Source organism: Gadus morhua, chromosome 2, assembly GCF_902167405.1.
Source record: "Gadus morhua chromosome 2, gadMor3.0, whole genome shotgun sequence".
Classification (NCBI taxonomy): Eukaryota; Metazoa; Chordata; class Actinopteri; order Gadiformes; family Gadidae; genus Gadus; species Gadus morhua.
Window position 1 is genome coordinate 12,832,013 of NC_044049.1, and position 24,982 is coordinate 12,856,994.

General features: G+C 43.4%; 1 protein-coding gene across 4 annotated transcripts; it reads right to left on the bottom strand.

Annotated features, from left to right (window-relative positions):
* Positions 1-531: 531 nt before the first annotated feature.
* Positions 532-24,982, bottom strand: LOC115536167 (disintegrin and metalloproteinase domain-containing protein 11). Of its 4 annotated transcripts, none has more exons than XM_030347878.1 (26): positions 24,360-24,979; positions 23,618-23,811; positions 21,395-21,471; positions 20,825-20,891; positions 18,768-18,850; positions 18,066-18,129; positions 17,548-17,608; positions 17,005-17,195; positions 16,607-16,678; positions 16,129-16,295; positions 15,477-15,561; positions 15,259-15,349; positions 13,978-14,029; positions 13,485-13,584; positions 13,142-13,213; positions 11,103-11,195; positions 9,736-9,816; positions 9,036-9,086; positions 8,894-8,957; positions 7,009-7,114; positions 6,675-6,794; positions 6,189-6,357; positions 5,572-5,683; positions 4,299-4,389; positions 2,806-2,938; positions 532-2,121 (listed from the first exon to the last, which is right to left on the bottom strand). In XM_030347878.1, the coding sequence occupies exons 1-26, from the start codon at positions 24,415-24,417 to the stop codon at positions 1,705-1,707; spliced, it is 2,871 nt and encodes a 956-aa protein (XP_030203738.1). In that variant the 5' UTR covers positions 24,418-24,979; the 3' UTR covers positions 532-1,704. The 4 variants fall into 4 exon arrangements, with proteins under 4 accessions (XP_030203738.1, XP_030203747.1, XP_030203755.1 ...); XM_030347895.1 differs by having other exon boundaries at positions 1,700-2,121; positions 2,921-2,938; positions 24,360-24,980; XM_030347887.1 differs by lacking the exon at positions 4,299-4,389 and having other exon boundaries at positions 2,921-2,938; positions 24,360-24,981.

The window sequence follows — 24,982 nt, forward strand, 5'->3', positions numbered from 1 at the left end:
GGGCATACATGCCCGTAGCCACGACGCTGAAGTTGGAATCCGATTCGCAGCATCCGATTCGGCTTGAAAACCACTTAGAATCTTCAAATCGGTCCTGATTGAAAACCACTACACCTATACTCTTCAAATCTGGACTACATTATCACAGTAAGGCTATACATTATGTAAAACATAGTTTCAGATTTTTGAAACCTTTACCCTATTTGTGAAAATGCAATGCGGTCTGGACCCCTAAATGAGCCTGTATTGCATTTTCACATGTAATGTATAGCCTCACTGTGATAATTTAGTCCAGATTTGAAGAGTCTAGGTGTAGTGGTTTTTAATCAGGATCAGTTCTAATGCGGTCTGGACCCCTAAAAAGCAATAAATGTGCCTTTATTGCATTTCACAAATAGGGTAAAGGCTCACAAATCTGAAACTATGTTTTACATAATGTATAGCCTCACTGTGATCATTTAGTCCAGATTTGAAGAGTCTAGGTGTAGTGGTTTTCAATAAGGACTGCTTATTGAAATCATGCTGTCAGACATGTTTGCCCGAGTCCAGCATGTCTACGACTCCATATAACCTAGGTAATTTTACTCTCATATACAGTGGAAACCTCCTAAGGTCGACATTGCAGAGTCTCTTGGAAGAGGCAATACAAAATATGATTGTTGAATTTTTTCTCTCCCATTGAACAAGTTATTCAAGTGGATTACTTGTCATTCTTTCATAGTGGATGGATGACTAGCATAGTCTACATGATAACAGACCGAAACATGTTCTGATGAAGCGGGATTACAAGCTCATTATTTTCTCAAAGCCTTGTAAATAATAAAATGATATACAGTGGATTCAATAACAATCAGTAAACTTGCACATATTTACAAAGGTGTGCATATAATGGACTTAAATGTCCATTTGTTGTCGTTAGATGTTCTACTTTTTTCATTTTTTAGGCAAACGTGAACAATGGCATCTTACAGGAAATAGAACGATCTTTTAGAGGTACAAACTTCTCTTCTCAATGATGGCAGGAATGTCAAGGTGAACACGGAAAGACCGCCCCCCCTAACACAAGTGTAAACATTCTCTCTTGCTTTCTTAACAAATCCCCTACAATAAGCTATGAGGGTACATACAATATTTAAAATTTTTGGGTGCCTAAGGAAGAAGTGAACACAGAAATTGTTGTTAACACCTAAAAGTGGAATGTAGGTCAGAGGCTGTGGTTAGATTCACACTAAGTTACGGTCTCTACGGATTCAAAATGTGCTAAAAAATGTTCCCAAAAACCACAATGCCTTTCTATCTCTTTTGTTTTGTACCTGAAAGCTCATTAGGGGAAGTATCGACGCATAACAATAAACGTTTATCAATCTAAGTCAGCCTTTGCTTGTTTTAACGCATCATTGGTTTGCTAACCTTTACTTTTTCAAGGTCTTCAGCCTTTTATCAGGCGTCCGTCTTTTAAAATCGTGCAATCAACCGTCACATATCCAAGTCTGGAGATATCAATGTTGAGGCAGGTTATAGGCCATCCCACCCCATTTCTTAGAGGAAAGTCCTTCTTGGGCTCCGACTCAAATTCCTATTGAAAGAAAAAGAATCCCAAGAGAAGTCTGTGAACTTGGTTTATATGGACTCCATCCTGTGGGCCAGGTGGTTGGTACTGGCAAGACCACGGCCCAAATACAAATGGTCCTCGTTCATTTGTGTTCACAGTACACTCCCACACAGACTACCCAGCGGACCCCAAGAACCAGCCACTAGGAGGAAGAACAATGTTTTGCAGAAAAACCCAAAAATGTCTTTCTTCGGCGAGGGTACCTGGGTACGATGCCATGGCTGGTCAGCTGACAGCAACCACAGGAATTTGATTGGCTGGTGTTCAAGAAGGGAAATGTAAAGGGTCAGCCCTCCCTCCAGGTTGACGGTGGAGCCAGGCTGGACAGGACCAAGGGAAGGGATGGGTGGGCAGTATATAAAGAGGCATGGAGAGATGCAAGACAGAAGTGTGAAAGACGTCCCCCCAATCTCCCTCTTCTCCAGGGCGGGAACAAAGGTGTGAGGAATAGGAGGTACAGACAGACATGAAGACAAAGACAGCAACCGTCTTCTTATCCTCCGCCAGATCTGAAATCAAAAGAAAATACTCAAGATGCCGTCAGGCCGACAGTAATGCATCGTCAGAGGGAGTTAATACAAATCAGATGGAATGAAAATCTGGATATGGGTTGCTCCCTGACAGAAAAGTAGCAAACTAAAAAAAACGGTATTGGAGGCGTGTGGTGACGTTTTATGGGATTCTGGGATAAAGTGTGTGCTGCCTAAAAAATACAATCACATAAAATCAGAAGAAAAGTGAAAGGAAATTCACTCAGAACTAGTGCTGGGTAAAAATATTGATTCATCAATGCACTGCAATTTATTTGTTCTCGATTCAATTTCGATGCTGAATTATTTTGAAATCGATATTTCCATAAAAAAAAAAAGAAAAGCATAATCAGTCATTGTAATCTAGAAGTGAGTATGTCTAAATGTACATGCCCTTTTACATTTGTCCACGTTATGATTATTACTTTTATGCTGCAGGTTTGGCTCAGGAACAATACTATACAATGGTGTATTCCTTTTTGCTAGTTAAAGCGAAATGAAATGGTTAATTCATTTTGAAATGGTTAATTCTAAATAATATGTAGGTATTTTTGTCATCTGCACGCATTATTGAATCGACATCGAAGCAATTGGATCAATATCGAATCGAAATCTAATCGAATCAAGACCTAAAGAATCAAATTGAATTGAATTGTGAGGTACCTGCCAATACCCAGCCCTACTCAGAACCATTGGATGGGTTTCAGGTGGATGGAGGGTTGGATGGGATGAGACAGAAAATAACTGAAGACACAAAGACATGGGTGACTGATCATACCTCCCTCGCCGGATGTTCCTGTAAAGGGAAGAGACAAGTTGGGGGGGGGGGGGGGGGGGGGGGGGGGGGGGGGGGGAATAATTGTTTAAAAGAAAATCGAATAGAATATAATAAAGCAGTTCACCAAGCATCCTTGTATGGTATAGTATCTAGTATACAATACAGTGTTCAATCTCTGATATAGCATCAAAGATTGAACATTATCACTTGAACACGTTGACGTTATATCCCACATGGTGAAATCCTCTATCATAGCATTGTTGAAATGGGTTTGTAGCAATCTCTGGTGCAATATATGCATTGTCCCTGTGAAATAAACATTTGAACATACACTTCTAAATTAAAAATGACTCCAAACTGTACTGAAGTAGAAGTTCCTCTCTTTAGTGTAAAGTAACAGATGCCATCATATGAAATGTAACCATATGCAAACGTTTCAGATTGGGATAGGATGCTGCTGTATCTCTGCCACTTACTCCTTTATCCTGAATGTTACATATCTATTTAAATTAAAATCATTCCCCTGGTACTTCCTATATCCTTCTAGCCAGGCATGAAGCGGTCCCACATGCAGCGTAAAGGTCTACAGGTAGCTGTTGCACCAACTATCTCAGTCCTCAAGCTCGGAATGTGATGGAGGACGATAAAGAGCGTGATATGGATTGATGTTCCCTATCTCATTCAAAGGCAGACCACACACACGCACACACACACACACACACACACACACACACACACACACACACACACATACACATACACATACACATACACACACACACACACACACACACACACACACACACACGGATTATCTGGCAGTTAAGGGAAATTTGATTACATGCTGAAGTGAGCAGGTTTTTGAGTTGTAGTAGCAGTAGATCACCACCACAGAAGCAAGCACACAGAGGCACACGGTGACGGAAAGGCACTCGAAGCGCGAATGTCCAAGCAGGTCACTGAGCGCTCTCGGTCTCAATGGTCTCACAGTAAGCTACTGCAAAGGCAATTATAGTTATTTATCTTCCACTTGGGAATAATCTGGATTTTGAAGCTATGCTTGTGTAGCAAAGCATTGCGAAGCAGATTCGAGTGAGCACAGATCATTACAACATATCCTACAAAGGATTTGCTTTGTTTGGATGACACCATGAGACACACTCATACAGCAAGCCATGTAGAGGCTGCGACTAGCCCAGATCACCAACTGTCGCCTCTTAAGGTGGATTGTCTTGAAAGAAGAATTGGGATAGAGAGTGATAAAGAGAAAAGAGAGAGAGGGAGAGGGAGGGGATGTGGTTTGAGGAAGGAAGGAAGGCGGGCTGTGGCTTCAGGTGCAAAAGCAGTTATTTACATATCGGCATGCCTGGACTCTTACTTAAATCCCCATCCTGTTCCCCCTAGGACTATAGCGGCCAGGAGAATAGCGCCTGCGATGGAACCTATTATGATATTGGTGCCACTGGGACCTGCGAAGGGAGGGGGGGATGGGTGGGGAAGGGTTAGGGTTAGGGCAGGATCAGGAGGAAGGGGCAGAGGGAGCAGAAACAAAAAACAACAACACTCAAATACACACATCAGAAGACAGCATCGACAGCGTCAACAACCACCGGAGAGAGGGAGGGCAAGGTAGAGCGCCTGAGAAGAACGAGAGGGAGAGCGGGAGAGAGAGAAAGACGAGGGGTTTGCAAGGGAGGTCAGACGACAAAAGTTTTATCACTTCATCAACATTCCTCCTCTCTGGTCTATCAGCTCTGTAACCCTCTCGCTCAGAGGGGCAACGGGTTATGTCTCTTTAGCCCTTCGAGGTTTGCACTTGCTCAAGTGCTCTGTGCCATTGACAGACTGCAACAATGCGTGACAATCCACACACACACACAACACAATCACGCTCACACACTAGTACACTCGATCCGACAACAGCAGAGTTCCCAACACACACAAAAACACACAATAAAAAATACACAGAAATAGTAGAAAGGAAGAAAAACAATACACCACTTCTCTTATGTTTAAATTAGAGCTGTCAAGCGATTAAAATATTTAATCGTGATTAATCGCATTAATGTCATAGTTAACTCTAATTAATCGCGATTAATCGCAATTTTTTTTCTATGCTAAATACCCTTGATTTTTTTGTCCCATAATTCTTCTCATTTTAATTCTCTTATCAACATGGTGAAGTGCATCGGCTTGCCTTGTGCAAATGATTTTTTATTGATAACAACATTGGCATATACACTGATCAAAACAGGACGATACAAAAAAAGAGCCTATAGTGCAATTAAACTACTGCTTTGAACAAATGTCATTTGAACATAGCAGTCAGGCTACTGCTTCTTTGTTTTGAGCCAAAGAATTTTTTTTTTTTTTATAAAATAATTGCGTTAATCGCGTGATAAAAAATTTAACGCCGTTAAATTTGGTTTGCGTTAACGCCGTTAATAACGCGTTTAACTGACAGCTCTAGTTTAAATAGAATTGTACTATTTAACTCCTACCAGTCGTTTGAAGCAGGAAGGCACACACTCCAAACACACACACACACACACACAGTGATAATGAAGACATTTAGGAGGGAAGAACTATAGACGGACAGAGGTAAGGACATAAGAGGTAAAGACAGACAGAAGTAAAGTGGCTTAAAGGACCTTTCTTCTCAAGCCCAGCAGCGGCCGTGGGCTCTGGGATGGGGTCAAAAACACTGCAGTCCTTCCCTGTGTAGTCTCGCTCACAGATACACTTCACCTCGTTGCTGCAAGTCTGTGATAAAACACAAAGAGAGAGAGACAGAGAGACACTCTTTTGAGGGAGGATTCAAGGTCAACGGAGGACTGACTTTCCGTCAGAAAGATCTGAATTCTCTTGTCTGAGATTAATTATGAACGCCTTTTCTCATTTGTTGCCCAGAAAATGTGTTGATTAGAAATACGGTGATTCTTAACTGTTTGTTATAAATATGTTGATAGGCCATTTAATGTGAGTTTCAATGATAAAAATGTCATGTCAATGTCGGCAATACATTCGTTTAGATTAGCTGTTCCAATCCAATAAAATGTAATGTCATTCTAATCATATCCAATGTAATGTAATGCAGATCAATCCAATTGTACATCAAATCCAATCTAATCAAATTTTATCCAATTCAGTCAAATTTTATCTTATTTTAAGTAATTGAATCGAATGTAATCTATTCTAATTTACACAGTTCCATGGAGGGTCCTGTAATCCAGCGTGATAACGAGCCCTGGAGGCGGGGGAGGCGTACCCCGTGGTGGGAGCATGTGAGGCCGTGGCTGGAGCCCGCGCACGAGCTGAGGTTGAAGGCGCTGAGCGGCAGGCAGCGGTGCTCCAGACACATCATGTTGGGACCGCAGGGAGTCCCGGCCTCCACGTAGCCCAGGTCAGAGCCGTCCTCCAGCAGGGCATGGCCACCGCTGACGCACGCACACACACACACACACACACACACACACACACACACACACACACACACACACACACACACACACACACACACACACACACACACACACACACACACACACACACACACACACACACACACACACACACACACACACACACACAATTAAAGAAATATGGAGGAAAAAGTGAATTGGATTAAATGCCACTTAAAATGACACCTCATAATAATAATAATAATACTAATACTACATGCACAGTATTCATCATTGTCAATCATATGTGTATTCTTGGCAGAAGACATCATTGCATCATGTCTCCCACTCACCGGCAGTCCAGGTACTTGTTCTGGTGGTAAATAGTGAGGCTGGTGACATCACCCTGTAGGTCGCCAAACTTCGGCTTCACCGTCAGATTGGCACAGAACAGGAAGCCACACAACACATCCCTGGAGAAAACATATCAGAAAGGAGAAGCAGCTTCGCCTCAGCAATACATCACAACTCCCGTTGAAATAATTTTCACCATTTTTATTTATTGATTATATCCTTACATAATGCAAACCCTTGGTCAATGTTTGTGACCAATCAGAATCAGGTAATCCACAACGCTGTGGTATAACAGTGTTACAGTGTGACGCTCATAACAACACACAGACTCACGGCTTGTTGCACTGCAGCCAGCCCTCGCCGTCCGTGCCGGGACCGCAGTTCCCCTTCTCTGTCCCCTCGGCGTTGAGCTTCTCATAACAGAAGCGGTCAGCAGAATCTGGCAGAGTAAACATAAATATTGGGACTAATACGCCAACATTGCCAGTGATTATCTATGACGCACTATGTGGCAGATTTGTGTTGAGACCAGGGGAAAGCACACCAAAAATGACCATTTGAAATGTAATTGCCCTGCTCACAATAAAATTCAACGTTTCTTCCAATATGTCTGCATGGTGGGTCATTTGTTCGAGCACTATACAGCCGAGTGCAGAGTAGAATTAATCATTTACACCTTACTAACCCCTTGCAAGGGGGAGCAGGTTGAAGTTGGGTGGCTGCTTATAAACAACCTTAATCTTCATTTGTATGTGAGCAATAGACAATAGACTTATGTGTTGTAGTGAGGCAATGTCATTCAAATATCATAATGCCAAGCTATGGTAACGTATACAACAATATGCAATTTGGCACTGTAATAAAGGCCACTTTTTGTTGTGCGATTCAAATATCACTATGCCTCAGGTTAAATCTCAGCCTTTTACCTCTTTCATAGGCTATTGCTCTTCAATTGTCTTATTACACTACACCCACGAAGACACTGAGACCCTTCGTGGGCGACATCTCACAGGCCCTGCATTGCATTAAACTGCTCAATGGACTGACAAGACGTTGCTTCTACGTTGAATTTGGTCCCCCAAGAATTGCGTCTGCCGTTGGACCATTGGTTTACCTGACCTGTCGCTAAGCTCCGCCCTTAGAACGCAGATGAGCCAATGACATTACAGCCTCAACTATACTCGGACAACGGCTCGGACAACTCCATTGAAAACAACAGTAGGAGATATAAAATAATAATTTAAGGGTGGATTTATGTTGTTTGTGTAAAAAAAAATAAACATGGTCAAACGATGTGCATGGGGTTCATGTAACATGGACAGTCGGTATCCCGAGAGGCTGCAGAATGGGGTATATTTCATCCCTTTTCCCAAGCCACAACGGGACAAGAAAAAGATGTAAAGTGGATCAGACTGCTTGTTAACTTCTGTATGCATTTTAAAGTTTTGAATATACCCCTCCATAGCGTAATGTAGTCCCTTTCGATTGATCCTTGAAGAAATTAAATCCTTTTCCGCCCAACATTTCTCCAAAACGTGCTTTGATTGACTGTCAGCTGATATTTTTCCACATGTTTTTGTTAGGGAGTTCGTCATGGTAATGACGGGGGGCGTGACTTAGCGACAGGTCAACTGTTCGCCTGGGGGCCTGGAATAACGGTAACATACACAGTATGTGTGCCATTTTGTGGAAGCTTTTACATGAGCACCTTGAGGAAATACAATCTTGGGTGGTTCCAGCTTGGAAGAAACAAGCCTTGAACACTGCAGTGTTAATGCCTTACTCTGACAGTGAGAGATTGACAATTGCGTTCACATCGACTGCATTGTCTGTTATCTGATGGAGGGGAGGTTATTAAGCTCTTAACAACTGCTTAATGAGACCATGATGACAATAACAATGTCCAAAAGCACGAGAAAAGTATTTCAAATGCATATAGATATATATTTAATTATGCATTTCTTTTTTCTCAAGAGCTATTTTTTTCCTGTGCAACAAACTGCTAAAAAAGGCAGGTCTATACATCTTTAAATAATTTAAGTTTCCCTCTTCACAGTATCAGTACTCATGGTACCCTTCATTCTTGTTTGCAAAATATTGGAATTCTGTTTGTGTAGGTACATTGAGCCTCCTTAGGCGTGATTATTGTTAAGCTTGGGTGTGCTTGGTGTGACCCATTAAAGATCAGTGTTTCAGTAGGGCTCTTCATCATACTTACTATAACCCCAAAGTCCTCTGCACTGGGCGTCTCTGGTCCTGCAACGGCCGGCATAACAGCGACCCTACAACCAGAGAGAGTTATTAGACAGGACTGTAAGAGAGGAGGGAATATTCAATAAAAGAGCACACATCTAGCTTACCTGACTACTGTCACACATGTATCCATCCAGCTTGTGGACGTTATGTGGGCACTGGGAGGGAGAGAGTTCGTCATAGATTATTCCGTCAGCCTTAGCACTACATGTAAGAATCAGAGTCCTTCTCATTACTGAGAATCACTATCAGATGTCGGAAAAAGGATTTTTACATGAAATCTATTATAATCCCAAGTCATTTCATTATCCTTTTTCCTTCAAGCCAATTTAATTGGGTCTATTTTCCCTCCTGGCTCACAGCCAAGTGGATGACCAATCACCGTACGCTAACGTGGCCCACGCAGTTGCGTAGCTGCAGTGTTTCAGACTTTTTGAAGTACAGATAACACGAAACAGTGAGGGATTCAGACCACAATCGTGTGTCTTTCCAAGACAGAGCTTATTAGCCGACTTTGAGATAGGTGCATTTATACAACTTTGGACATTTTCAAGATATTCGGTAGGTGCGTACTGGATACATCCCTCTGTGCTATGTGATGGTTATTTTACGTTTTAGATCCTGTTGCCCATCACTTTAAGTGTTATTTGTATAAATTATCAATGACATTTTCTTTGGTCTGCATCAAAAAGCTGAAGTGCGCCCTTTCAAAAATAAAGACTTGCTGTTCTAATGAATAATCCAAATTCACTCATTCATCCCAATCCACCTAGGATCAAGTGTGTTGGGTCCCGGGGGGCTGCCTACCTGACTAGAGTCTCCGGTGCAGGTCTCTGGAATGTCACAGTCGTTCACAGCTTCTCTGCACACCGCTCCCCTCAGCTCATACTGTGGTCAACACAACACGCACAGAGACTTAAAGGAGAATTTCACCGATGGAGACATGAATGTGTATTGTAAGTGGGTCATATATGAAGTCGAATAGTAACATCAATGTCTAATTTGGTGCCTTCTTGACCGAGCGTTCACTCCCTGCAGTCCAGATTGAACCGCAGCATGGAGAGGAAGTGACTGTTGCTGTTTGCGGACTCCCGGAGCTCTATATCTAGAATATAGAATATATAGATATCTATATGATATGATTTACTGTATAATATCACGAACAAAAGCTGTGTGCGCCTCCGGATGATATTATGAATTAAAGACTGCGTCGGGTTCTCGGACGTCTCTGGTACTTCCACAACAAGTCAAGACTCGTAGTGGGGGTTATCTTGGCCGGAATCCTGCACTGGTTCGGGTACCCGACGGTTGACCCGCAGGATTTGGATGAAACGGGTGAAAAATAATGTACTGTGGCGCACACAGCTTTTGGCCATGATATTATAATATAATAGATGTCTATATATTATTTTAGATAATTTAGATATAGAGCTCGAGGTTTCCCGCAGGAGCGAGAAAATTAGGGAATGATGCAAGACCATTCAAAAATATGACTGGGTTTCTAACGATACAACATGTCCCTTTCACATCCAGAATCCCCCCATAGTTCCCAGCAGCACCTAATCATTGCCAGTAAATTGTAAGAGCTAATTATTATATATGCCCGTGTTGTCTGGGATGTTTGGTGTCGTCTGTAAATGTGTGACCCTGCTCAATCAGGTCTCTCCCTAACCTGACTGCTCACTAACCTGACGGAACGTGTATCTACTCACTAACCTGACGGAACGTGTATCTACTCACTAACCTGACGGAAGGTGTATCTACTCGCTAACCGTTATCACTAACCAGTCAATGCTGAGGATGAGGGCAGCTGTGGCGAAGCTGTTCCACAGTAGACTGACCCTGCACCCACTACAGTAGACTGACCCTGCACCCACTACAGTAGACTGACCCTGCACCCACTACAGTAGACTGACCTTGCACCCCTGCACCCACTACAGTAGACTCACCCTGCACCCACTACAGTAGACTGACCCTGCACCCACTACAGTAGACTGACCCTCCACCCACTACAGTAGACTCACCCTCCACCCACTACAGTAGACTGACCCTGCACCCACTACAGTAGACTGACCCTCCACCCACTACAGTAGACTCACCCTGCACCCACTACAGTAGACTGACCCTGCACCCACTACAGTAGACTCACCCTGCACCCACTACAGTAGACTCACCCTGCACCCACTGCAGCAGAGGCCGTTGCTGCACATGGCGTCATGGGTCAACGTGCACTTCTTACAGCACGCTCCTCCGTTGCGGGCGCACTCCTGCCAACACACAATGATTTTCTTTCATCATTACTTGTTTTGTAAAGTTAGTATGTGCAATGAATAGCCAACATTAAAAAGCCAAAACAACATCAATGTATCACTAGATGTATCCCCAACAGTGTGTTGGGCTCTTAATGTTCTCAATATGTGCAGTGTTTCAATATCTCCCCAGATGTAGCCTGAACATCACCAACGCTCTTGGGTCATGTCTAGTCAAGTTTATTTGAACAGCACATTTCGTATGGTACATACAGACTCAATTCGCTTTTAGGAGAAACATAGAAAGGCACTACCTAGAAAGGCAGGGGGGTTTAAATTGACAGTAAGTGACAATAGGCCTACAATTTAAATGATGTATAAATTCAAGTTACAATTATAAGAAGCAGTCAAATGAAAATAAAAATTAAAGTCAACACACCAATTAGGAAAGGGCCGGCCTTACATTCAACTAAAAGCTGAGGCAAATAAATAGTTTTTAGTCTACCTTTAAATTAGTTCACTCATTCAGAAGATCTTAATCAAGGAAGTAGGGAATTCCAGAGTGACCTTTGCTTGCAGTGCAGTGATCATGTCAGAGATATAAGATGGGGCTAGGCAATTCAGTGATTCAAAAACAATTAGAAGTATTTTGAGATCAATTCTTTGGTTGTTCAGTCATTCTTCTTTTTACATGAAGCCACTGGAGTGATTTTCATACTGGGGATATTTTATCAAATTGTCCTGGTCCGGTTAGTACTCTGGCAGTTGCATAGTGTATAAGCTGGAGTTTGTTAAGTGTTTGCTTTGTTTGTCCAGCAAAAAGAGAATTACAGTAGTCTAAATGACTTCAGATAAGCATGTAGGTACTCATTTTAGGGTTAGGGTTAGAGTCATGTCGGGATAGGAGGCATCTAACTTTAGAAATAACTCTAAAAGGTGATTAAAGGCAGTCTTTGAGATGCTTAAAATATGCCTCTGGAAGTAAAGATCTACATCCAGAGTTACATATAGTTAGTTTCTGACATCCTCATAAGGATTTGCTAACAGGGAGGTTAACAATGGATAAAACTGTATGTCTCAGGGTCTTAGGGCCAACTAGTAAGATCTCAGTCTTAATGTAATTTAGTTAAAAAATGTTTTGGACCATCCAAATTTTAAGATCCTTAATACATTGGATAAGGTTCTTCACAGGGCTGGGATAAAATTGGGTATCTTCAGCATTTTAGTGGTAAGATGTTAAATTGCTGAATGATAGATTGTAGTGGAAGCATATACAAATTGTAGAGGAGAGGATCAAGAATTGACCACTGAGGTACCCCATATCAAATGTTAATGATATTGGAGGAACATATTTCAATAGAGACAGAGAAAGTTCTCTCATTTAGGTAGGATGAGATCCAATTAAGAACTGAGCCTTTAAGACCAACCAAATGCTCAAGACGATGTAAAAGGATGACACGATCAACAGGATCAGATGCTGCACTGAGATCTAGTAGAATTAGAACTGAAAGTGGCTGAGGTTCAATCTATCCCAGACTGGTAGATGTCAAAAAGAATATTTAGAGACAGAAACCACAAATAAATTGTTTATATGCAACCTTCTCTAGTATTTTTCCTAAAAAGTTCAGAGGGTTTCATTCAAGAGGGGTTGATAAGCCAGAAGATCAATGGTATTAAATAGCATTTTTTAGTTGTTTGAATGTTCCGCATAATCTTAGAAAACTACTACTGTCGGGACAGGTTCATTTCTTTGTTATATTGACACAGCTGTTCCTAAAAATGAATGAAGTCAGCCTGAAATTTGGTTTTATGCCATTTGCGTTCAGCTTTGCAGCAAGTTCTTCTTATGTCTTAAATCGGGATGGGGAGCTGCAATCCTATCTAAAGGTACCTTAAAAGAACCAGAGCTCATCCAGAGCCTTGACACACAAACAAGACCAGACGATGACCAGCCAGACACTTACCACCTGGGATCCACAGTCACACTCCTCCCCCGGCTCCACAAAGCCATTCCCACACTCTGGAGGATCCAACAGCTGGGTAGAAGGAGGAAGAAACGGTAAATGGAGGGAGATATGTCAATAACACATTGCAAATGTATCAATATGGTATCAATATGTATGATTTGGCAAAGACAGTAGAGAGCTTTCAAAGGCAGAGAGGACTATGTGAAGTCAATGACTCGATTTAAGGAAATCAGGCCACAAGGATAATTAATTAGTCTATTAATAATAAGGCCTGGAGGCCCAGAGCTCCACTTAGACTGAGCGTGCTCCTGCTCCAGCCTGCGGCCCACCGTGGGCTCACCTTGTTGGGATTGTTGAAGAGACAGCTGCCACCTCCCTGGAGCAAGAACTGGGAGTACTCATCCATACTGCAGCGGGAGAACTTTCTGGGCAGGTAATATCTGTATGCACACACACACACACACACACAGAGATACAAATAAATAAAGCTATATTAACTAACACTATCTTTTTAATTTGCATCATAGAGAAGTGCCGCCATCCATGAAGCCATAACATTTGTCTAACCTTTTCCCCAAAATGTCTCACATAGAATTATTCCTCATCCCTCTTTGATATGATTAAAAAAAAGACGTATATTCTTGAAATGAAAATGTATAAAACATTATCTCGGGTTCATCCCGACACTGCCATGTGCTTTGGGTTTAAGAATAAAAGCAACTGAATGTCTGACAGAGTTCTTGGTTTCTAAACATGGCACTGCTGCACTGTTTGATGGCAGCATGTTGTTGTGGTATTTGGGGTTTAGTGGAGCAGCGAGAGCAGATGCTTACCCGGTGTCCTCCATGATGCAGCCCAGCCAGGCGTCCGGGCACCTGCAGTCACCTTGGAAACACAGGAAGAGGAGGAAGAGGAGGAATACAGCATAAACAATGAGATGGTTGTATCAGTGCTTCGATAAACCAAGAGATCATCCTTATGATCGAAGCTAGACGCAGTAGCTAGCTGCAGCTGGGGAAAATATGAATTCTCCCTACTGGTCAAAAAATCGAATTGATGATTTAATGATGGGGGCTGTTGTTAATGTGGTAGAAATTAATGATTACATTCTATGGTAAACTATGACTATTATGAGGTCTGTATATCTAATAGCGGAAAACATACGGTGCCTGGGAGTCTGGGTTCAGAACAGATGGTGGGGCCCCTAAAAGGAGCAGGGAGCTACGGGGTTAAGGCATGCTGACCTTAGCCTAGTGTCTTGGGCTATCTTTGCTGACCATTTGCTGACCATTTGCTGACCATTCAGGTTAAGATGGATTTATGACTGAATAGAGAAGTGTTTTTTATCTCGGTTAATCCACTACATTAACAAGAAAGAATGAGTAAATAGTGGAAACAATGTCAGACACAATACAATGTCACATTAGTTCTATTCATTAATTCCCCTTGATATTGGCGGCAGCTAAAGCCTCCCGCGTCAATAAGCTAGCATGCATCGTCTAGCATAACAAAGGGCTTAATGCTACCCCATCCAGAACGCTCCCCTGTCCCGCATCCAGGTAATCGCTCAGCTAATGGAGAGAACACCTGTTGGATGAGGGATCTCCGCTGGTGCAATGTCAAGAACTACATCCAGTCCCATCTGGATAATGATAATGACATACTTTTATTAATCCCCAGGGGGAAATTCCTTCTCTGCATTCAACCCATCTTATGTTTGGATCAATTGTCCGCCTGCCTAACAGGGCTGCGCCCGGGAACAAACTCCAGGTGCAGTGCCCTTGCCATGGTCATGGGCAGGTGATAACTTGCATGTTTTTGTGGTGTGGGAGGAAGCCGGAGCACCGGGAGGAAAACGTTAACATTGGGAAAATTCACAGCCTCCACACAGAAAAGTCACACTTTAGACTGAATATACTATTATATAATATATTAGGTATCTATATTATGCATAATATCACAACCAAAAGCTGTGTGATACGGATCTCTCCCGTCTCTGGGGAATATGAGGGAATGATGCAAGACCATTCACAAATATGACTGTGTTTCTAACGATGCAAAGCTAAATGCAAATGCGTGAGGTGTCCCTTTAAGAACTTGGAACTTGGATATACCTGCAGCACTTCGGGCGTTGTTCCAGCGCATCCCGATGTTCTGGCCCAGGCTCTGGCACAGGGTGACCGCCATGGAACCCACGTTCCCATACTGGAACACAAGATAGAGGAGTTACCCTGAGTATTCACCAAAGAGGGGAACCTTTGGTCGTGTGCCCTCTCTGAAGGGCATTGCATTGAGAGCACTGATCAGAATGGTAGGTCCCCTCCTCTATTACCTCGTTAATGCCACCGCCCCGGGTCTGGGAACAGACCCCTCCTGTGTAGGCTGTCCCACTGCGGCTGCTCTCGAAGGTTCGCCCCCTGCAGGTGGGGTAGGGAGGAGGTTTTTAATGCAGGTGGGGTAGGGAGAAGGTTTTCAATGCAGGTAGGGAGAAGGTTTTCAATGCTACTAATGCTCAATTAATTTGCATTCAGAGTATGTGAGATTTTTTTCTCTGACTGGAATGTGATTCAGTCTGTTAGGATTTAATTAGGCATTTAAAAAAAATGTACAGAAATGTTAAGCCTGTCAACAAGAGGTAACTCGTAAAAGTGTAAGTAGAAGAGTAGGTTATACAAAGAGTTAGTAATGATTACTCAACTTGGAAGTGAAATAACTAATAAACAACAGTTTCCTGTGATGTAAAATAACTAATAAAAGACCATTTCCTTGGGTCTTTAGTGGTGATCTTTTTTGGTATCTGTGACTATATTTTGGCGGTTCACGTTATACCTGTATGGAAGTGTTGCATTTGTCCTCATGCTCTTAATCTCAATGAAGATGAAATAACTATATACCATGCCATGCAGGGACTGACTGCAGAGCTTTATAATAATATAATATTTGTATTCTAATGATGAATGTTCGCTGGGCTGAGAGACACCTACGAGAAGACGTGGACAACGTCGCTCTGCTCCCTGACGCTGTCTCTCCTGTACTTCATGAAGTTGCCCAGCGTTGCCAAGGGATCCGCAGACACCTCCATCTTATTTTCAGACGACCAGGTCTCCATGGCGACAAGCACGATCCGCGTGTTCAGCTGTTCCTTGTACATCTGAGGGTTTCCAAAAATACCCAGTAAGTCTGTCACTGTGTTTACACTGCATCTAGAGAGGAGAACATCTCGCTTCTAAACATTGTGAATCCTGTATCTAACAACTGGGGTAAATTCACCCACAAACACACACACGCTCACACACACACACACACACACACACACACACACACACACACACACACACACACACACACACACACACACACACACACACACACACACACACACACACACACACACACACACACACACACACACACACAATAATTACACAGTTTGGAGTTCTGTTTAAGTTGAAGACGTCTTACCGCGTCAGCCATGTTGACCACAGCTTTGGCAAAGTTTTTGGTCTGAGTAGTAGAGCGACGCAGCTGCACAAACTGTTGAGAGACACACATGACGCCATGTGTGTACGTTTTAGTGAGAAAAAAGACGTGGTGAAAACAACATACTGGGCTGGACAGGAACAGTTATGATGCCACTTTATTAATCCTGGGAGGAAAAACACACTGGGGCTAAGACATACTGGGGATAAGAAGACAACATGGTGCCTGACAACAAAGACACTCACGCATGCATGTCCTTTCACAAACACACAAACAGCCACAATAAAATCACAAATGCAAAGCACAGGCTTGTAGACGCAGACAGACACACACACACACTTGAGAAGAGGAAGGGGAGGATGAGGTGAGGAGAAGCCTACCAGGTCATAGTCGTTGACCACCATCAGCTCTATGTACTTGGTCTCGGCCTGGGCCGAGGGACGACGGATGTGTCTCTTCCTCCTCATGAGACCCTTTGAGGACTGTGGGGTGATCGTTTGGTCGGGTCTGTCCTCCTCTCCCTCGTCTTCTTCCACTCCATCGCCACGCCACTTGCCATCTTTAGCACAGCCTATGAGGAGCAAGGGCAGTCGGACTGGCGTGAACCTTCAATAGGTGTCTGTCCTGTTGTAATAACAGGACAGATTACCTTCCTTCTAGTTCTGACCTCCATAACACATGCTAGAGAGTCGAGAGGCCTGCCATTCATAGAGCCAACCTTTTTAACACGCATTTCGATTCTGTTTCTGTCATCAACAGAAATGTTGTTACCCCAGCGCACAATAGCATAAAAAACAATGGCTATCCTCCTCAAAGGACCTCAACTTGTTATGAATCTGCAGTAGCATTGAATATCAACACTAACAATAATATCACAGGAAAGATGTAATACACATTTACTGGAAAAGTTTGAACGCTTCTACCTGGGCAATGAGGGGTCAGTCTAAAGTCTGGCAGCCTGTGGATCGTGTGAGCACCATCCTCCTGAAACCCAACACAAAACAACAACACAGTGTAAACAGACAACACAATAAAAGCAATTAATCAAGAAATGTTTTTTGCAGTCCTTTATAAATGAGTCTTGATGTGGATGTGCTATCCTAGGTGGCCAATCACGTCGAAAGCCTTTTAACAGCTGGGGGAGCCATTTTGTAATTGTTATCAATGGGAACAAAGCGTTTTGCTTGCTGCTTTTGCGTAGCTTGAGGGCCTTTTGTTATTGGCGGTGCGCACTGGACTGCCTGGGGATCCGTGGTTGGTTAAATTACAAAGGAGCCACGAGCTGCTCTGCTTTGTACTATTTATCTAAGAAGTATCATTTAGAAAGATCAACCGAGATGCATATCGATGCAAGTCAGTATAATAACCAACATGACCATTAGACCATGAAACCATTCTTGCCAAGTGTCTTGAGCATGGCACACCAGAGAGCTCTGCCTACCTGGTGGCTCCCATTGCGCACAGGTTCGATCCCATAAGAGAAGAATCCATCTGAGAACATTCCACTGAGAACACAGCATCCATGTGATAGAGAGGAGAGCAGAGGTAAGGACGGATCAATTACAAAAATAACAGCAACAAGCAACATAAAAGTCAGGACAATACATCTTCATATCTGAACATGCATCCCTGTATATCTCTTTAGTATTTAGTCATAACGCTTAAATCCTCACAGTCTTTGGGCTACATCTCCTTAAAGGGTAAGTAAACCCCCCGTTTTTTAGCAGAACTTTCACATACATCGACACCATGGGTTCCATTTGAGCAAGTGACCACCCTCGTGCAGCCAAAAGAAAACGACCACTCTGTTAAAGAGTTTATAGCCGTAGGTAGCATACTTCTTGTAATTTACAAGAAATGTCCCCTTTTAAACAACCTTATATACTTTTCCCTTTGTGAAAATCAAACAGGGTTTACTCACCTTTTAAATTAGATAGTTTGATTATGGTTATTATTCATTATATGAACTGGAAGCCGTCCATCTAGTCTGTCCCAGTCCTTCGTCATACTTCTATAGTTTTAGTTTTGATTCAGGGATTTTCAATAATTATCTCTCCTGCTCTTTATTTTATGTCCGAGGAAGCTATAATAGTTTCTTAGGCAGACAGGGACTTTATTTGAGGGGAATAGAGGGGCAGCTCACCAAAGGCCATGGCAGGTGGAGAGGGCAGCCCAGGAGCCTGGCAAACCCCGTAACCCCCCTTGGTAGTAGCAGTGCTCGCCCCCCTGTGGATGCAAAGGTTACACACTTCAGTGTCACACGCTCAACGCCTCCGGGAGACGCTGGTGGACTCTGGTCAGGTAGGGCAGGACAAGGCCTGTGTATTTCTGCAGCACCCTTTTGAACGGACAGGACATAGACAGGAATGATGTTAGAAAGATCAAACAACAGGTCGGGTCCCAGTACCGGCAGTGGAGAAGGCCTGGGTCGAGTTTGAGTTTTCTGATTTCAATTTATGTTAATTTGCCAACAATAGTTGTGCATTTATTGAGGCTAAGAGGGTCTAAGTGGGACCCAGAGGGGGTCAGATACCGCCGGGCCCTGGCTTAAATTTTTTGAGAAAGGCAAATGTAAAGGACAATCATTGAAACAAAAAACAGGAAAAACATTTTAAAAAGAGAACTATTGAATCAAAATATATCATTAAAGACTTAATATGGCAGTCTGAAACCGATGGTGTCCGGAATGTTTCTATCTAGACTAAGATGAGGAAAAACGAGACAGATTTGGTGACTGCTGCAGAAATCCCTCATCCCTTATACCTCCTCTCGCTCTTTCTCTCTCTTCCTCTCTCTTAGCACATCTTTCCTTCCCTCTCTCTCTCTGTGGCCCACATGGCATGGTTTGTGACCTACTTGGATGCATGTCGATCGTTCCATTTAAATGAACTGCACAGACAATAGAAGTGGAGTAGCCGGCATGAACCAGCTCCTTAATAAATCAACACGTTAGGGTTGCCCCCACAGCGCACAGAGGAAATACATGGACCAGGAAAGCCTCATCGATTTGTGGTGGTTACATTTGTAGCCTGCGGTACAGAAAGCCTGTTAGCAATAGCATCACTGCATTGGAATACTATAACAAGGTACCTGCTGATTTTCCTGTCCTTTGAACAACCTTGACTACCTTAGCAACACCGCCCTAGCAACAGCCTGAGCCAACACCGTCTCCCGGAAACTTTGTTGGAAGTGAACGCATTGATCCACATTCACAACACTGTGAAAGACCTGGATATCATTTAAACAACAAGCTGCTTGCTTCACTTCTGTTAAACAAACTACAAAGATAGCCGCTTGATTGAGAAAGATCAAACTTGACCACATACATGTAGGTGTCTATTATCAGATTTCTGTCACAATATCCGCATCCAGCAAACATAGCTAATGCGCTCCTCACGAAAAAAAGTGGGCTGGGATTGAATCGGGGTTTGGTCCAGCCGAGAGACAATCTGGTCATCCCCACTGCCATCAGCAGCCTCCCACCCATCACAACAACCAGCACCCCCACCCCTATAACCACCACCATCAACTGTGACCTCCGGCCTCTTCTCTGCCAAGGACTTAATGACACCACCGAATGGGTTGGCTGCTATGGAAACAAGTCTCTCATTGGACAGTCAGAGCGAGGGATAGAGTTGGGGAGACGAGAGTGGGCGGGTGCATTGGCTGTGGGTTGGATGGGTGGCTGGTGTTGGCGGTGTAGGTGGTGTATTTATCTGCCTATTTGTACAATGAAATAAAACGTTCTGTCCTTCCTCTGGTGTGGTCTGAAAATTAACAGCCCTCTGATGCCTTTGCTTTGGGCCGCGACCTATGTTTCTGACTATCTTTAAATACTTTCAATGGTTTAGAACAATTAAGACAGTTAAGATCAGTGACAATTGTTAAGAGTCTAAAGAGAAATTTCCAAATCTATTGTTGAATTAATAAATAAATATTTTAATACGTTCTTAGAACGTAAGCAGTTTAACAATACGCTCTCAGACAGTGGGAGAACGGGAACAAAGTGCAGCAACTAAAGAAACTATGGCTTCACGTCTTGTGTGTGTGTTTTCGGTAAATAAAACAACTGTTTGGATTTGATTTTAGTCCTCATTGTATCCTATCTGATCATCTCATACAACAGACAAAATTTTACCTCAAACTATTTAAATAGTAAAAACAATACTTGAATGTCATTCACAGCAAAACAGCACTTACCACAGACTGCAAAGGTTTTCCATCGTCATCAAAGTGCCTTTCGATATATTCTGAGGACAGGAGGTGACTGCAATAAAGAGAAAAACATCTTTGAATTGAATACAAACCATCTAACAATAAAAGTATACTAATTTATTCATTATATTCTAGTGTCATTCTAGATAGCCCCTTCCGTATTTTACGCTGTTTCTTTTAACAATAAAAAAAATTGAATCGTACTTATTTCCCATAAGTACGATTGTATCTACCAGCATCCCAAGAACACAAAAGTATGACAGTGTCAGCATGTTGTTAGCTTAGCGTTTATGCCCAAGTGCACTAGTATACTTTCACAATGCTTGCCAGTGCTTCTGTGCATGTTTATGTGAATTGATCAGACTCAAATCTTTGAGTTCGATTCATACACATTTATGGTTTGCGTAAGCCTCTTCCACAAGTATCCCCCGATAACACCTTATGGAAGATGCACAAAGCACACTAATGCGTATGGAGTCAGCGATTAAGCCGTCCCACGTATCTGGGGTCCAGAGCATTTGGGTCAATGTGAGAGTAATAGCGGAATGTACTAACTGGTTCAGCTCCAGATCCAACGTGAAGGTGTGTCCAAAGCCCGCTACCTGGAAGGAAATCTGGGCCAGGTGGACCGGCTGCAACAAGCACAGACAAAACGGCCATGTTGTATGTTTTCCAACCCAAAATACCAGAATCCGAGAAAGCACCGCTGCCACATTTTGTAATAATAATATAAATGATAATTAAAGTAAAATAATATCAATAATACTCATAAAAATAACCCATACATACAAACAAACATAAAACAAACAAGAAACAAGAAAACCGGCAAGCAGGACTTTGAGGGAAACAGGCAGATGGGACATTAACAGTGAGACACAGAGAGAAAGAGAGGAGTGGGAGACAAAGAAAAAAGAGAGAGGGGGAAAATGAGAAAGAAAGAGATGAATGGAAACAGACAGGCAGGCACTCAAACATACAGAGCCAAAGAAAGAGATCCTCTGAAGCAGAACAAGGGAAATGCAGCATACTGCTGACAAACAGAGGTCTACTCTCTTCTCCAGGAGCATGAACGGTGCCAGCATCGCGCCCACCAGTTATTCAGCGTAAAGGAAAGGCTCTGTGAATCACTGGCCCATCACACTGAACCACAGCACCTGATTAAACTCTCTTCCCCAGGGAGTGCAGACAGCTTGAACTCAGCTGGAGGAAGAGGAGGGCGCTGTACTTTAGAGAGGAGCCAAACAGAGCACCTATGGTTTTTATTTTTGTTTTGTTTTATATTGGTTTGTTTCTGTGGATCACTGGATCCTCTTTATTTGAACAACTTTAGTTTAGATAGGGATTATATTGTACATGATATAATGAGGGATTTGTAACTGTAAGTAAGGGTTAATTTCTGGCTTCCCATTCCCAGCTTAGCTTATATCAACCATCTGTCCGCATGTCCACATGTCCACATGTCCACATGTCTGTCTGTCTGTCTCCCTCTTCAACCTCCTGCTTGTTCTTCTTCATGACAAGGGGAAGGTGTGGGTTTTGGTCCTATTCATCAAGATGGCGAGTTTGGGTTTAATTTTAAATACAATTCTGTAAAGTACAGTCATGCCAAGTGTCTTTAGTGTTAGTGGGTTTTAGCTGCAAGTCTATGACACAAGCCATTAACATACGGCTCAATGAACCCAAGGCACAAGCAAAACGGAGTAGGGACATTAACACTCCAGTGAGGAACTCGATTACTTTTCACTCGTTGGATTCTTGATTGGAAAAAATAATTCTTATCTAGCTGGGCGCTACGCACAGGCTTAGGGTCAACGCTAGGTCGGGCTTCAACCCTGAACTCCATAGGACTACATTGGCAATGCTGGGGCTAAAAGCTTGGGTTTACCGCTTAAGACCTTTTAGGAAAGAAGATAAAGGGGTGACAGAGCAAGGGAATTTAACCGTAATCTATACCCTGGATGCATCTCATAAGGGCATTGGCTTGCCTCCAACACATGCTCTTTATCCTCTAGAGAAAATTCTACAGCTAATGTAGTCCTTTTCCTGCACACACCCCCCTCCTCCTTCTCCTTTCAAAGTGCATCCCCTCACCTTAGACAGAGACGGGGATGGGATGGTGGGGTGAGGGTTGGTTGGCTGGTGAACTTGCTTTGAAGCACTTCTTCTTTTCAATATTTGATGGGAGGAAATACTTCAACGCTCTACTAAATAATGGACTTCAATGGGGCTCAGTGTGGCAGGCGGATAATCGGACAGGATACATATTTCAGGAGCATCTTAAAGTGTCGTCGCTGTGGAAATTAAGGAGCCAACTTTAAACATGCACGCAGAAACTCAAATCGGGGTGCATTCATCTGTCCAGCAGTATAATGTCTAAATGTATTCACGCCAATCTGAAGATACTGGAGGGTCATTTGTCAAGATTTTAAAAGCAGAAGTGAACAATGTGTCAGCTTTGCACTGGTATACATTGATTACAAGAAGTTGAAGGACAGATATGTAGGTCAAGTAGAATTCCTTCCTGCATTGTGATCCGTAGGGTGGTGGTTTTCACCCATATCCACAGGGGTCTAGAGCTAAAATAGGCCTAGTAGAAAATCCACAAGGTGTGAATCTACACTCATGGTTAGCCAAAAGCATTGGCCAGATTGAAATGGCAAAATGTATAGATATTTTTTTAATTTTGAATACATTTTACAGTGGAGGCGGAGGACGGTCGTGGTGCGTGAGAGAACAGGAGGTGGGGATTGCGCGAAGAGTTGTTCTTCCTCAACGTACCAATTTCTCCACGGTGCCATTCTTTACCCGGGTATCCAAGGACTCGCGAACGATTTCCTCCTCCGACTCGATCTGCTGCACGAGGCGCCTGGGATAGGTGATCTCCCCCGTGGGCTCGCTGCTGTCATGCCGGCCCGCCGATGTGGAGAACCATTCCCACACACTCGCATCTTGCACCGAGGTCCTGTCCCCGTCTAGGGAGGGAATGGTGGTCACACGGGTGCAAAAGTCAAGAGGCCTACACCCCGGTCCCCTAGGCTGAATGACGTCTCTCGCTCCAGGTATAAAACACGAGCATTGAGTGCATTGCGTATCATTTCAGAAGTTGTTATTTTTATAACAATCAACCCAAAATCGACATTGCGCTTTATCACACGTGCAATGGGTGGCCCTGGGAATCTTGTTGATGCAGCAAATCTACCGCATTGGTTCTTAACGCTGAATGTAGAAAAAAAACAATTGGGGTTCAGGCCAGTGGGCTGTATCTTGGCACCCAAACACTACTGAAATACAGTCGCTGGCGGTAGTGACAAAATAGCGCTTGCTGGTAGCCTACAAAATGTAAATTCAGAAGCAGGGGGAAAGTTGGATGGTTGCACACCTACATACCCACCCCCCAACACACACACACACACACACACACACACACACACACACACACACACACACACACACACACACACACACACACACACACACACACACACACACACACACACACACACACACACACCCCTCTTACCTGAAATGGCAAGCCTCTCGCCCACTGCCGCAAAGACCAAGCACACCACCGCGAGCATGATCTTCACATATTCCCTCGGATCACCATCGAGAGCGCCGGAATGGCATCAAACCAGCTGAAAACGAAGACTCGCGACGCGGGCACAGTGAATGGCAATTCAATCAATTCGATTGGCAGAACATGTCGCGATAAACGCACCCTGTCACCTACCCACCCAGCTCCATCCGACCGACAGGGAGTATCAACATATCGCGGTGGAAATTATGAATCATGTCGGCACTGATCAACGTAAACAAATATAATGACCGGTGAGGAGGGCGGGCGGACGGAATGAAACAGGGCGTGTGCATGCGTGCATCATTCTCAGTTTTTTCGGGTCTTGTGTGCGTGTGTGCGTGTGTGTGTGTGTGTGTGTGACGTGTGTGTGCGCGTATCTGCGGTATGCGGAAACGGAGAATCGGGTAGGAAAAAAATGAAAGAAAGAAAAGAGTCAGGTCTGCGGTGACGAGGAATCGTGGGCTCGTGGTACCCTCCTCGCAAGTCATCCTCCCGTTGCCATGCAGTTCTCTGCACGCGAGGGAGGCTCATGAGATGGCGAGGGCTCGCGCGGATTGTTGGCTATG